The sequence below is a fragment of the Myxocyprinus asiaticus genome, chromosome 37, assembly GCF_019703515.2.
Source record: "Myxocyprinus asiaticus isolate MX2 ecotype Aquarium Trade chromosome 37, UBuf_Myxa_2, whole genome shotgun sequence".
NCBI classification, from domain to species: Eukaryota; Metazoa; Chordata; class Actinopteri; order Cypriniformes; family Catostomidae; genus Myxocyprinus; species Myxocyprinus asiaticus.
Genome location: NC_059380.1, coordinates 17,127,396 through 17,141,346, shown reverse-complemented (window position 1 = coordinate 17,141,346; position 13,951 = coordinate 17,127,396). Strand labels below are relative to the sequence as shown.

The following is a 13,951-nucleotide window of genomic DNA, read 5'->3' as shown; positions in this document are numbered from 1 at the left end:
CAGGCCACTCAAACAAACAGAAGAATGTTTTGATAGCACCACAGAGCAATGTGTGGCACTGCTAAGTGGAGTCAACCTACAGCTGTCTTACTTATAGCTGACTATGCATATAAAGCAGGAATAAAGAATTTGAACATAAAAAAAATTACATCAGCTTAAGAGGTAGATTTTAACTGAAAAACTGAACTGTATAGGACAAGGGTTGCTATTTTTCATAAATATAATAAGTCAACTTGAGGCAGGTTGTCACGTTTTTTTATTGGGTAAGTTGTCATCACATCTGTATATGTTGGAAATGTATACAACTTATTAATAACACTAGCCAGTCTGTTGGCTAAAACAATGGTTTGATATTTATATAAAATAATGGTTTGATATTTATATATGTTACCTTGATATTTATACATTTTTGCTATTTCATGAATTACTTTGTGCATTATGTTTTACTGTAAAAAATAGCTGAAAAGCCATTGAATAGCCTAAAAAACATCTTTGCATGTGTTTTGTTGTTGGATTATCTTCTTAGTTGACTTCTTGGAGTTTCTCATCAACAGAAGTGGACACGACTTGACCATCCACAAGCTCCTCCACAATGACCTTCACTCTGCGCTGGACATGAGGGTTATGCTCTGCAAGAGTTAAGCAGACAGATTTGTCTTACAGATTCCATTCATCTCTAATCCACATTTGTTGGGTCATTGATTGAAATGGAGGGACTGATGGATGGATAGATAGATAGATGAATAGACAAAAAAAGACTACAGAAGGCTGAGCGATGGGGTCAGCAAAAAGAATGACTTTTCATTTTACACACCTTCCTCTTCCTTTATCTCCACTGTTTTGGTCACTGTCTCTGTTGAAGTCACTGAAGATTCAGACGTGTTTATGACAGTCCTACACAACACAATGACAAACCCTGTCTCATCACAGATACAGTAACTAACCAAATACATTAAAGCAATTGTTCATGCAAAAATGAAAATACTGTCATCATTTACCCACCATCATGATGTTGTTCATTCTTTTGTGGAATACAAAAGGAGATGTCAGGCAGTGTTGGGCCTCATGTATTCAGATAGAAGACAAAGGCAGGCCTAACACAGTCGTAAAAACCTAACTCAAGCCCCCACATTCCAAGTCGTAAATTATACTGATAAAAATCGAGCCAAAATCAAACAAAGGGAGTCCAAAACAGACTGCAAATCCCATGAAGCCTTGCTCACTAAAGGATTGAACCCTCAACTCCTATTGGATGAGGCACACAATAGAACGTCCCTCAAACATGACATCATCAGGAGTTGAAATACCTCTGAAATGCTTTCGGGGATTTGCTTCCAGCGACTTTGTTTACCGAATATAGACGTAGTTTATCGCTGCTTTCAGGTGCAACCTCGTGGCACAAGGAAGTAACGTCCGACTTGAAACTGTAGCCATACAATCTCAATCTCGCTGGACGAGTTGAGATTACTCTGTGTTCCACCGAACACTCTAACGGATCCGAAGGAGACCGCCGAGCAATTCACATCTTCATCCGTTTGCCTACAGAAGTGAAGAGATTAAAGATTTCTCTTCCATCTTCAATCAAGTCGACATTTCTGAGTTCTCCGCCAGCCCGCCGAGAATCAACAGCCGTACCACCCGCAGACAGAGCGAGGAAACGGTCTCCCGTCATCACCTGAGCCTCAAGGAACCGGGTCAGAGTTAAAGGACGGAGGAAAACACATTCTACCTGTGTCCTCATGCGATTCAAGTAAGAGGTTTACGTCTGGGCAGAGATAGAATATTATAGTGTGCTATTCTTGTGTTTCAAGGTTTTTGCTTGTACAGTTTACGGACCGCCATGTCCGTTCATTATTAATACTCAGGGTATTAATTATCACGATTTTGTTTTGCTGTATTCTGGTCCAACCAAATTGGACTGTTGTGCAATTTCGCCATCGCGGGTGAGACAGGTAAACTGAGTTCATCCATTAAAGAGTCAAAGTACGCGGGACTGTTTACGAGCCGTCCACCACATCTCTGAGCGATGAACTAAACAGCTGCTTTCTCTCCCACGATCGTGAAATCGGCTTTAGGGCCGTCACTTCTCTCTCTCGTACTAACCACACACACACACACACACACAAACCTTCATTCATTGTTTTCTTTTCCCCGAAAATCGATATTCTTCAGATGTCGATTTTCCTAAGAAAACAATCTAATATTGAGACTGTTTTACTATCTGGTTATTAGTCCCTGATTCCAGGGTGGTGCCCCGTCAATGTTAATCCTTATTAATATTCTATTGATTTTTGATAATTGATAATTATCTTTGATGATTGTTGAATTTGAATGCTCAATAAGCTAGTGTTAATTTTAATTAATGTTTCATCGATGTTAACAATTAACGATTATCTTTGATAATTGTAGATTTAAAGGATTAAAAAAAGCTAACATTGATTCTCATCAATGTTCTATTGATTTTAATAATTAATAATTATCTTTGATAATTATTAATTATTGCTAATAACCAAACTTGCTCCTAAACATAGCACACTACATTTACTGGAGCCCCATATGAGGTTTTAATGAGTTAGATTCAATTAATTAATTTAATTATTAATTAATAACTAAAGAAATAATTACTAGTTATTTCTGATAGTAACACTGATCTAAACAACCAGTAAAGCCCTACAGCAGAATGTTAGGCCTCAATCACCATTCACTTAATTGCATCTTTATTCCATACAGTGTAAATGTTGACTGAGGCCTAACATTCTGCCTAACATTTTCTGTTTCAAGAAAGAAAGTAAGTCATTCGGGTTTTGAAGAATATGTGAATGAGTGAATAAATGATGACAGAATTTTCAATTTCAGGTGAACTACCCCTTGAACACCAACACCTGAACAGAGAAAAAATTTAAACATCTAAATCCTACATACGCTCGCGCTTCTCCATCCAGCAGCCTCCTGTATTCAGCGATCTCCATTTCCAGCCTCATCTTGATGTCCAGCAGCAGCTGGTACTCTGAGGCCTGATACTGCATGTTGGCATTGAGTTTCTGTAGCTCCTCCTCTAGGTAGTCTATGCGCAACTGCAGCTGACTCAGCTGGGCCGCATAGCACAAGCCCACATCAGTCACACTTTGCTCCAGCTGATGCTTCTGTGGAAAATGAGAAATTGAGAATATGAAATAGTAAGGAGAGGAAATACTTCAGTGCAAATAAAGTCAAGGGTGTTGATGCACATGTATTTTGCTGATGTCAAAGGCTGTGCATCCAACTGTATGGTATTTTGGCGCAAATTTGTTTGTCACTTGGTAATAAAGCTAATTCTAATACAATGTTTGGCCCAGTGTTTGCTCTATGGGCTGGTATCACACTTCTGCTGTTGTTAATTAATAAACTAAATTCAGCCTAGGTTATGTTAATCATTTTCCATATTATCGGGCATACAAAAATATTAACACATTTCAATGTTTGATTGTAAGGACATAAAGTACCTGTTTACTTTTTGATTATAAACAATTCTGGCACTGTGTTGGGTCGCCACTTTACATCCAGTGTAAAATCTAGGTCCTGAAGCAAAACCAGTTGAGAACCACTGTAGTAGTTCATGTTACAGAGACAGTTCTACCAAGAATGAAAATTCTGTCATCATTTTTCCTCCATGGCACAAAAGGAAATGTTAGGCACAATGTTAGGCTCAGTCACCTTTCAATTTTATTGCATTGTTTTTCCATACAATGAAAGTGAATGTAGGATGACATAAATGATGGCAGAATTTTCATTTTGGAGTGAACCATCCTTTTAAGTACAGAAGCTATTTCAGCTATTTAAGACTTAATTTTTTTGAACATAATTGGTCTAAGCACCACCAATACTGATTTAAAGGGATAGTTCTCCCAAAATTGAAAATTTTCTAATCATTTACTCACCCTAATGCCATCCCAGATGTCTATGAATTTCTTTCTTCTGCTGAACTCAAATGAAGATTTTTAGAAGTATTTCTCAGCTCTTTTGGTCCATACAAATCAAGTGAATGGGTGCCAAAATTTTGAAGCTTCAAAAATCACATAACTCAGCATAAAAGTCTCCTGAAGCGAAATGATAGGTGTGGGTGTGAAACAGATCAATATTTAAGTCCTTTTTTACTATAAATTCTCCACCCTGCTGAGTCAATCTCCACTTTAACTTTCACTTTCATTTTTCTTCTTATGTTTTTTGTGGTTCACATTCTTCATATATATCGCCCCCTACTGAGCAGGGAGAAGAATTTCTATTAAAAAAAAAAGGACATAAGTATTGATCTGTTTTTCACCCACACCAATTATATAACTTCTGAAGATATGATTTTACCACTGGAGTTTACTTTTATGATGCCTTTTTGTGCTTTTCGGAGCATAAAAATTTTGGAACCCAATCAATTGCATTGCATAGACCTACAGAGCTGAAATATTCTTCTAAAAATCTTCATTTGTGCTCTACAGAAAAAGAAAGTCATACACATCTGGGATGGCATGAGGGTAAGTAAATGATGAGAGAATTTTCATTTTTGGGTGATCTATCCCTTTAATACTGGGTAAACAACGTTTTTAAGGAATAAGTAATTGTGTTAACATGAGTGTTCATTTTACACACATTTCTCTCGGAGATGTCAATGAAAAGTAAACAGAAATGTCCAGGTTGCTACTCTCTGAGAAAGATGAGGGGTCAGACAGAGACAGGTCAAGGCTGTACCATTTTGAGAAGCCCTTGTAGTTCTATCTCGAGGCTCTGGAATGTTCTCTTGAGATCAGTAAGTTCGGTTTGAGATGTCTTGATTTCAGTGCAGCTGGTGGTCACTTGAGTCTGCAAAACCTCTGCCTAAAAAACAACAACCAATAAGCAAAGAGAGTTCCATGAAAGATGGCAATCGCAGGCAGCTTTGCCCAATCAGAAACTGTGAACAGACCACTTTAACCAGAGTATTTAGATTATTACCTGCTGTCTGCAAACTGGTCTATTGCTGTACAATCTGATAAACTGTCTCAAGCTTGGGACATTCTGATAGATTAAATGCTATTCTGCCCTTACAATTGTCTAAGCCAGTCAAAACAAAATACTTGACAGTTTTGACAGCAGAGCACAAAAGGCTTTTAATGATTACCTGAATACAATCACATAGTTCCTTTTGTTAATGTGGTGTATTGTAATGCATGTTATAAAGCATCCCTTTCATTGTCAGGGGATTTACTTCAAATGTCAGAGAAAATTAATTACATTTAAATCACTTTACATTGTGACATCTGCTGACCTTTACGAAATGTTAACCTTCCTCTCACCACAGAGCTTTGAGAAAATGCAACAGGTTCTGGCGTTTTGTTTCCTTTACAGGAAGCAATGAACTTGTCATACTGGCTTACCTTGCTGTGGAACCATTCTTCAGCCTCCCTGCGTTTTTTTTCAATAAGGGTCTCATACTGAGCTCTCATCTCCTGCAGCTCCTTGTCAAGGTCTGATCGAGCTGTGCAGTCGATCTCCACGTTAACCGAGCCAGATTGCTGTTCACGCAACAAATGCAGGTTCTGTGGAAAAGTTTTGTTAGAAACATTTGTTAGACAAAATCATTGATTGCTTGAATTGTTTGTGTGGGTGTTTTGTTTCTATTAACAGAGAACATGAATGAATGAATGGATGGATGGATGGATGGAGTGTTAAATAAAAAACGAAATGGTAGTGTGACCTCTTCATGGTTCTTCTTGATGTACAGCAGCTCATCCTTCAGTCCAGTGAGCTGGTTCTCCAAGTCTCCAACAGAAAGTTTAATCTCTCCAATTACCCCCTGTAATCGCAACAAATCTGCATCCACAACCATATGCAAGTTCATCTCAGTTTCATACCTGCCACAGCCATGGGGCAAGAAAGGATTGTATGTAATAATGGCATTTTAGGACTTTCAGCCAGCATTGTAAATTAAATGTTTTGTAAAAGTTAACACAATTTTAAATTTGTAAGATATAATAGTATATCATATCCTCTGATTTGAAAATGTGTACGTATTGGTAAGTGAACACATCACGCACTTTATCTGGAAATTATCAGCTGCAATCCTGGTATTGTCCAGCTTTAGACGGAGATCAGCGTTCTGCACTATACAGTGATGAATCTTTCAAGGACAAATGGGAAATGTTTGATTAATCTTGAGCTTTTATGCTGCCAGTAAAAGTTCAGCTGTTACCCTTCAAATTAGCATGATATATCATATGCATGCATGAAAAGTTACTCAGTTCTCTTAAACCAGATTTCAGGTTTAAAAGCAGTGTTCAGGTCAGTGCTCATAAACAGGATTGACCATTTGTGTTTGTGTTATCTGGTATTTGAAACACAAAATATGTTGTAATGGCATAAGGTGAGGCAGTGGGGAGAATACATCAAGACATTTCAGTCATTTCAGGGGTGTGTCCTGCTTCATGTAAATGACAGCAGCACAACTGTACCTGTGTACAAAGCTCTGAGATGGTTACAAAATAACCGCTCATGTCTTTGCTCTTCAGTGGGTTCTTGTTGTCATGAAACTCCTTAATTTGTAGCTCCAGTTTCATGTTGGCGTGCTCCAAAGTGCGCACCTAAAACACATGCAGCTTTAGATATGGGCAGGCGTGCACAATTCTTTATTTATTTTCAGATCTACATCTTCATTATTTCTGAGATTTAGGTCTTAGAGTAATTTTGCAAGGTTTATATATTTCTTTTAAATTAGCCTTGAACACTTTTGAGTAAAATCATGATGATTGTTTATTGGTAATTCTTAAGAAATAAGAACATTTTCCATTACACTTTTTCCAAACCCAAATGTATCGCAATTTTACTGCATAATCTACATGTCTCTAAAATACGACTGTGTATGTCAAGAAACATCCATCGAGATACAATTTGAAGGCAAAAATTAAGAAAACCATAAAAAACTTTTTTAAATTTAATTATTAATTGATGCATTTGTCATAGATGAAGAATATAATTCTATATAAAAATATCTGTGATTTCTGTATTGTCATGATTTTCAGCATGCTGGTAAGAATTTTGCAAACATTTTTGAAGTAAAACAGTTGAATGAATATATAAAAAATGTTAAAGAATGAAACAGGGACTTTATACACATACAGTAGCTAAAAATTAATTGCAGTTATACTCAAAATATACTTAACATATTTTACTAATGTGTTTTACAGTAAAAAAAAAAAAAACATTCATTAGGATTCAATGAAAATAAAACAAAAAATTGAAAATTATATTAAATTAAGACTAACTTTGTGCTCTACACACAAATTGTTTTTTAGGTACTTGTTCTTTGTTGTGGTAGATTAAACAGTAGAATATATTACCCGCTCCAAATAAGATGCCAGGCGGTCATTAAGATTCTGCATTGTCTGTTTCTCATTGGCATACAGTGTGACCTCGTAAGCAGGCATCACCAAGGACGAAGTGGACATAGATCTGGAGATGCGGACACCATTGCCCCCTGAGCTTCCATACTTCTGTCCAGCAAAAGACAAAGAGACACCTGAACTCCCCAATCCATTAATGACCATTCCAGCAGAGGAACCCAGGCTAGATGACCCGAATGCACTTTGTGTGCTAAAGGTCTTACTGCTGCGAATGACTGACATGGTTTGTCAAGGTGAGAAGACTGTTGAATCAGGATGTCCCTCAGTTTTAAAGTTAAACATCTAAGGTAATTCTAAGTCTTATATAGGCTTTAACAATATGTAAAAAAAATCATTTGTTGCTTCCCACATCGCATCAAATTTCAAATTCCACTGAATAAATGCGAGAGAAGACCTGCATGTGCCTACGTGCAGATTAAACCCACTGACTTACAAAACCTACTGTCACACACTTAACCACCCAAAAAACAATGTAAAATGATTAGTAGCTTCAGGAAGATTGCACCATAACTGTTTGCAATTGTATGAGCTGATATTGTTTGTTTTGGGCAGCTGCCAGTTAAAAAAAAAAAAAAAATGAGTCTCTGTAAAAAATATTTAGTTAAATGTTTTTTCTTCTTCTTTGCATACGGTTGCACTAATCTAATGCAACATGAGGGTTTTATTTATTGAATAACTCCTAAACCCATTTTCTCAGAGAAACAGCAATAACCTGGCTGTGACCCATTATGCATTAGATAATTTTTGCCTACCTGACAAGCATGTTCTCTTTCTCAGATGTATGTTTACTTTGTATTTTCATCACAGCATTCAACAGCTTTGCTTTGCCATTAGTAATAATATGAAAAACATTCAACTTGCTCAAGCTTGGTAAAACCACAAAACCAAATGTCCTGTACCTGAACAATAACCATCAACACCACTCATTATTAATGGGCTTTTCAGTGAATTGCCAGTTGTTTGTTGATTTCAGACCCAAATGAAAGCATTAACTCAGCATTAACATCTGTTGCTTGGTTGGCAGCAAGCAAAATGGATGCCATAAATCCAAATGTCCTGTACCTGAACAATAACCATTAACACCACTCATAATTAATGGACTTTTCAGATGACACTCTGTCATGTGTCAGAACGAAGTGAATAACAGCCCTTCCTCTTTAGTAAACTTGTCTGCCAAATCATTGTCTGGTGCAAAGATTTAAAGGGGAAATAGGCTATATGTAAATGTCTTTTTTTTTTTTTTTTAACATGCATGCATGGGAGAGCTTCATAGGAAATGTTAATGAATCATGTTGTCAGACCATTCTGATTTTAGCTGTCAAAACTTGTATAGACTATAAATGGCATGCGACACCATCCATTCTTTGGAAATATTTCAGTCAATGTTTTTTTATGTTTTTAGATAGGCCTACCCCAAATCTCTCACAAACATACCTTTTTCTTAATAACTAAGGGATGGAATGCATTTGGATTGGTGCAGAAAGAAAGAAAGAAAGGGAACATGCAGACATTTAATTCTGCACCATCTCACGTCATAGGTCCTATATCTCAGTGTATTTAAAGTATTGAATGGTGAATTGCCAATTGTTTGTTGACTTCAGATCCAAATGAAAGCATTAACTCAGTGTAAAATCTTTAGGTACATAAATCTAATGATCCTGAGGGGAAGCGACCGATTCTTCAACCACTATAAAAATGAAAAGCACGTCACAGCTTTTCTCCATCCGTACATTTTTATCAATAAGACGATTTTAAAAATGTTATTACATTTTATGGCACCTCATAAACCATACTGCCAATTAGTTCAATGAAATAATGTGCTTTCCTTTGGATGACATGGAAAATAATATATAGGGTATGTAGATGGTATCGCAGCATCAGGACCCGCACCAGCCGACTCCATGACAGCTTCTTCCCCCAAGCAATCAGACTTCTGAACTCTTGATCTCCCACGATCAAAATACATCAGGACTGCACTTTATTACTTTTATATCTCACACCGGACTGTCATAAATTATATTATTATTATATTATATTCTCTCTTAACAACTGACTATCAACCGACAGCCTGAATGTCAATACAGTACAATACTGTACATTCTATATATACTACTATATATTCTTTTTTTATATATTTTTATTTTTATTTTTTATTTTTATTGAATAATGTGTATCTATATAGTGCGTATTGTATACTGTACAGTGTATGTTATTATTTGTATATTGTTGTGTGTAATTATGTGTATATCAGACGTTTAAATTGTGTTGTGTTAATTTGATGTTATTGTAAATTGGTATATGTCTCATCACTGTCACGACTGCTATGTTGATCGGAACTGCACCCAAGAATTTCACACACCATTGCACTTGTGTATATGGCTGTGTGACAATAAAGTGATTTGATTTGATTTGAGACCTTATTCACGCTAGCGCCATCTTTGATTTTTAATGGAAATGACAACGAGGCTGTGAGGGATGCACTTACAGTCTATTCAGTGGGCTGTACTGCAGTTTAAAGTGTTTCTGGATCGTTCCACGGACAAAACATTGATAAAATATCTGTCCAAGAACATTCAGTAGCCTATACAAAGAACTCCAGACAACACGAGTTGTGGAAAATCAGATGTGATGTAGGAGCTTTATACTGTTCGTGCCATTGAAGAAATGGTTTGTCTATCACCAGGTCATTCCCATTAAAAATCAAAGATGGCGCTAATGTGAATAAGGTCACACAGTAAGTGCCGCCACGTTTTCGATCATTTGGTCCTGTAATGTTTGCTTATAGATAAATTCTCATTAAGATGATCGAATTTCCCAGGTCGTGTTCAGTTTACTGGCATGTCTGACGTGTTCTGTTGAAACTTTCCCCCTCTGAATAATAATAATCTGAATCTATTGATTAACACTGTACATTTTTATCTGAGAGATGAAATATAAAGGGACTGAACAACGCAGGATTACAAATCAGGAGTAACCCTGTCAATAGCAATTGCTTTCTGGCTCGGAGTCGGCACTATTCAGGTAAATCGTTGATTTTCTTATAATTTAATATTTATTAATTACATATAGACTGTCTTTCTGAAAATAGGTTAACTGAGATACAACTGATACTGCTGCTTCACTTGCAGTTGTTTTTTACAGAAATGGACAAATGTATTGCTTTTACTGTCATAACGATGCTGGCGGTGGCATGTGTGGCCTCGCCTCTGTCAGAGGAAACACCTGGACGCACAGATGCGACTGAACGGGAGGAGAGAGGAATACCCGAGACACGTGAGAGCGCCACGGGGACTGAGAGACTGCAGTCCCGCGCCGCGAGGTTAAGGCGTTTCGCGTCTTTACCAGAGGATCAGCGCGAGTTCATGTCCCGGCAGATCTTACAGGCACTGTCAGGTGCGTGCCTCTGAAAATAGAAACACTGTAGAGGAAACGAAGCGTCTCAGTCTTACTTAGCTGTTCTTCGTGTCTTTGGCAGAAATCATTCACCGAGACGACTGCGTTACAGATTATCAAGGCTGGGTAGATTTTGGCCGGCGGAGTACAGACTGACCTGCAAAGTCATGAAAACTAAGCACTCTGTTCTTTGTCAATAAAGAAATTTAAATGCAAGTTTATTTGTTCGTGTCTTGGTGGTTTAGTGACAATTTAGGACACTATAATAGGCTACTAATGTCAATCTTGCGAGAAAGTGTATCCTGAAAATGATAGAAATTATCTGCTGTTGTTTTTAAACCAATATATATATATATATATATAAAACAAGTAGTTTTAATGTTTTTTTAAAGTGCTATCATAAATTAAACAGTATAAGAATATAAAATGAAAAGTAAGTCAAATGCATATATGAAATGACATATATGAATAAGAAAATCATAGTGTAGAACAGGGCTAAAAAAAAAAAAAAAAAAAAAGCCCCCCTTTGCAGGGGCTAAAACTCCCTATAAAACACATTGTTTTTCTTAAGTGAGGGGAATTAATTTGTTTTAAAAAACATTTTAAACTGGGATTAGACTGACTGATTCTATCACAATTGAGATTAATTTTTTTTATAGGATACTTGCAATGTCTTGAAATGCCAATTGTGTTTGAAATTAACAGGAAATGGTTAATCCTTTTCTAAAGTAGTTATTTTAAATAAGCATTATCTTAATTTGTTACTTAAAAAAGCATCTTGCTGTCTCGAAATTATTTGCCCCTACAGTATATCACAGGATATCACAAAAAAAAAAAAAAAATCCAAAGGTTGTTTTGATTAAGATTCAGTTTTTATTAAAAGGTGGCGAGGGGCCTTTTACCCCAAGTGAGAAGGGGGCCTTTTACCCTACACTTGGGGTAAAATGCCCCCTCACCACCTTTTTATAAAAACTGAATTTTAATCAAAACAACCTTTTGTTATCATTTATTTTCTCAGAGTTATGTTGTTGCATAAAAAGAAATTTCTATTTTTTTCCAATCCTGATACATTTTGTGACCAGAAAAAGCTAATTTTTCTGCTGTACCTTATAAAAGAAGAAGCACATGTGAAGTACAACACAGATATGTATGCGCTCTTGACACACACACACACAAACTTGTTTTTATATCATTGTGGGAACTCTCCATAGACTTCCATGCATTTTATGGATTTTATACAGATCTAACGATAATTTCTATCCTCTAACCCTAACCCTACCCCTAAACCTAACCCTCACAGAAAACTTTTTGTATTTTTACATTTTCAAAAAAACATTGTTTAGTATGTTTAATAAGCCATTTCTCTTGTGGGGACTGCTGGCTGGGCCCCACAAGGTAGGTGATCTCAGGTTTTACTATCCTCGTGGAGACATTTGGTCCCCACAATGTAGTATACACACACACACACACACACACACACACACACACACACACACACAGGTTGACTTGAAAACAAACAATAGCACCTTTAAACTCAATTTTGCACTGGACTGGAAGCCAGTGGATAGACATCAAGACTGGTGTAATATTGTCCCTCTTTCTATTTTTTTTAAGCCTGACAGCTGCATTCTGGATGGTGACAAATAAAGGGAGTTAAAATAATCCAAGCGAGAGGATATAAAGCAGATTTGGGTGTAATTATTTTATCAGATTTCAGGGTTGGGTCGAAAATAACCTTTTATTGGTAGAGGGAGAAGAGCCAAAACTAGTACAGTATATTCAGTTTCTGTTTCACCTGAACAGAAAGTGCCTTATAAAAAGGTCAAAATATTTGTGGTTTTTCTACAAAAAAAAAAAAAAACCTCAACACATGCACAGTCTTGATGGTCTAAAGGGATCATCTCTGTTTTATGATTTTCTTGTCACACACAAAAAAAGGCTAATTGCATGTGGCCTACGCCACACTGACTGATTAGGCAGACAAAAGTTTTTCAAAAATGTATATTTTAAAACAAAATTGCTTATTTTTTTAAAGGATTATTCCAAACTACTTACGCCAACATTTTTAGTTTTTCAAGAATAACAGACTTTTAATGAAACGTTTTACTGTACAATCTCTGCATGGCCAATTACACCTCCAAGACATGTTTAGTAACTTAAGGCCTACAAATATATATATATATACAGGGTTGGGAGGGTTACTTTTTAAATGTATTCCACTACAGATTACAGAATACATGCTATAAAATGTAATTTGTATTCTGTTAGATTACTCAAGGTCAGTAATGTATTCTAAATATTTTGGATTACTTCTTCAGGACTGGTAGATTTTTTCACTTGTTTTGAATATAAAAACTCTGCCAGTACAGTAAGACAAAATATACATGTTAAAAATACATTCTCTGAAAAACCTAAATATCTTATGCAGTGTTGTTTCTAAAACAAGATACATCAAACTGATCTTGTTTTAAGGATTTTTAGATATTTTTACAGGAAAACAATAAAAAAATTATCAAGAATAAGATTTTTGCCCTAATATCAAAGGTCTTACTAGAAAAAAATAAATTATGATCTAACGAGAATTTTCTTGATAAAAAAAATATGATCGTTCCTGATAACATGTACATGTAAAATGGCTAGAAATAGCATTTTAGCTTTGTGTAAAGCTGACAATTTACACAAGGTTTATTTCTATTTCTTCTGCTCCAAACTTCAAACTTTCTTCTCTGTCTGCTCGTATGAATGTAACACATCATAAGAAAGTGTTTCACCGCTGTTCAAATGCACTTTGGATCGCATCATATATATGTATAAATGTTTTCCATCTGAAAGGACTAAATATTAAATGAAACAAATGACAATAAAATGCAAAGTAATCTCTTCAGTAATCAAAATAATTTTTGAATGTAACTGTATTCTAATTACCAATTATTTAAACTGTAACTATAGTGGAATACAGTTACTTATATTTAGTATTTTAAATACGTATTCCAGTTACATGTATTCTGTTACTCCCCAACCCTGCATATATAAATATAACTGAAAACATGCTCTGTATAGAAGTTGTATAACTAAATGATTTTATGTAATAATTTCATTTTTTTGTGTGTGTTTGCATTTGGTCAGGACATGACCTTTTAAACTTTTAAATA

At 35.9% G+C, this 13,951-nt stretch overlaps 2 protein-coding genes across 3 annotated transcripts; one reads left to right on the top strand and one right to left on the bottom strand.

Annotated features, from left to right (window-relative positions):
• Positions 1 to 244: 244 nt before the first annotated feature.
• On the bottom strand, positions 245 to 7,660 carry LOC127428371 (keratin, type I cytoskeletal 47 kDa-like). 2 transcript variants are annotated; one of them, XM_051676714.1, is made up of 9 exons: positions 7,344 to 7,660; positions 6,459 to 6,587; positions 6,045 to 6,127; positions 5,705 to 5,861; positions 5,385 to 5,546; positions 4,720 to 4,845; positions 2,923 to 3,143; positions 815 to 894; positions 245 to 629 (listed from the first exon to the last, which is right to left on the bottom strand). In XM_051676714.1, exons 1-9 carry the CDS (start codon positions 7,626 to 7,628, stop codon positions 523 to 525), a joined length of 1,350 nt encoding a protein of 449 aa, XP_051532674.1. In that variant the 5' UTR covers positions 7,629 to 7,660; the 3' UTR covers positions 245 to 522. The 2 variants fall into 2 exon arrangements, with proteins under 2 accessions (XP_051532674.1, XP_051532676.1); XM_051676716.1 differs by lacking the exon at positions 6,045 to 6,127 and having other exon boundaries at positions 5,705 to 5,803.
• Positions 7,661 to 10,411: 2,751 nt separating this feature from the next.
• LOC127428378 (gastrin/cholecystokinin-like peptide) lies at positions 10,412 to 10,979 on the top strand. Its single transcript, XM_051676726.1, has 3 exons — positions 10,412 to 10,427; positions 10,548 to 10,799; positions 10,882 to 10,979. Exons 2-3 carry the CDS (start codon positions 10,550 to 10,552, stop codon positions 10,953 to 10,955), a joined length of 324 nt encoding a protein of 107 aa, XP_051532686.1. The 5' UTR covers positions 10,412 to 10,427; positions 10,548 to 10,549; the 3' UTR covers positions 10,956 to 10,979.
• Positions 10,980 to 13,951: the final 2,972 nt, after the last annotated feature.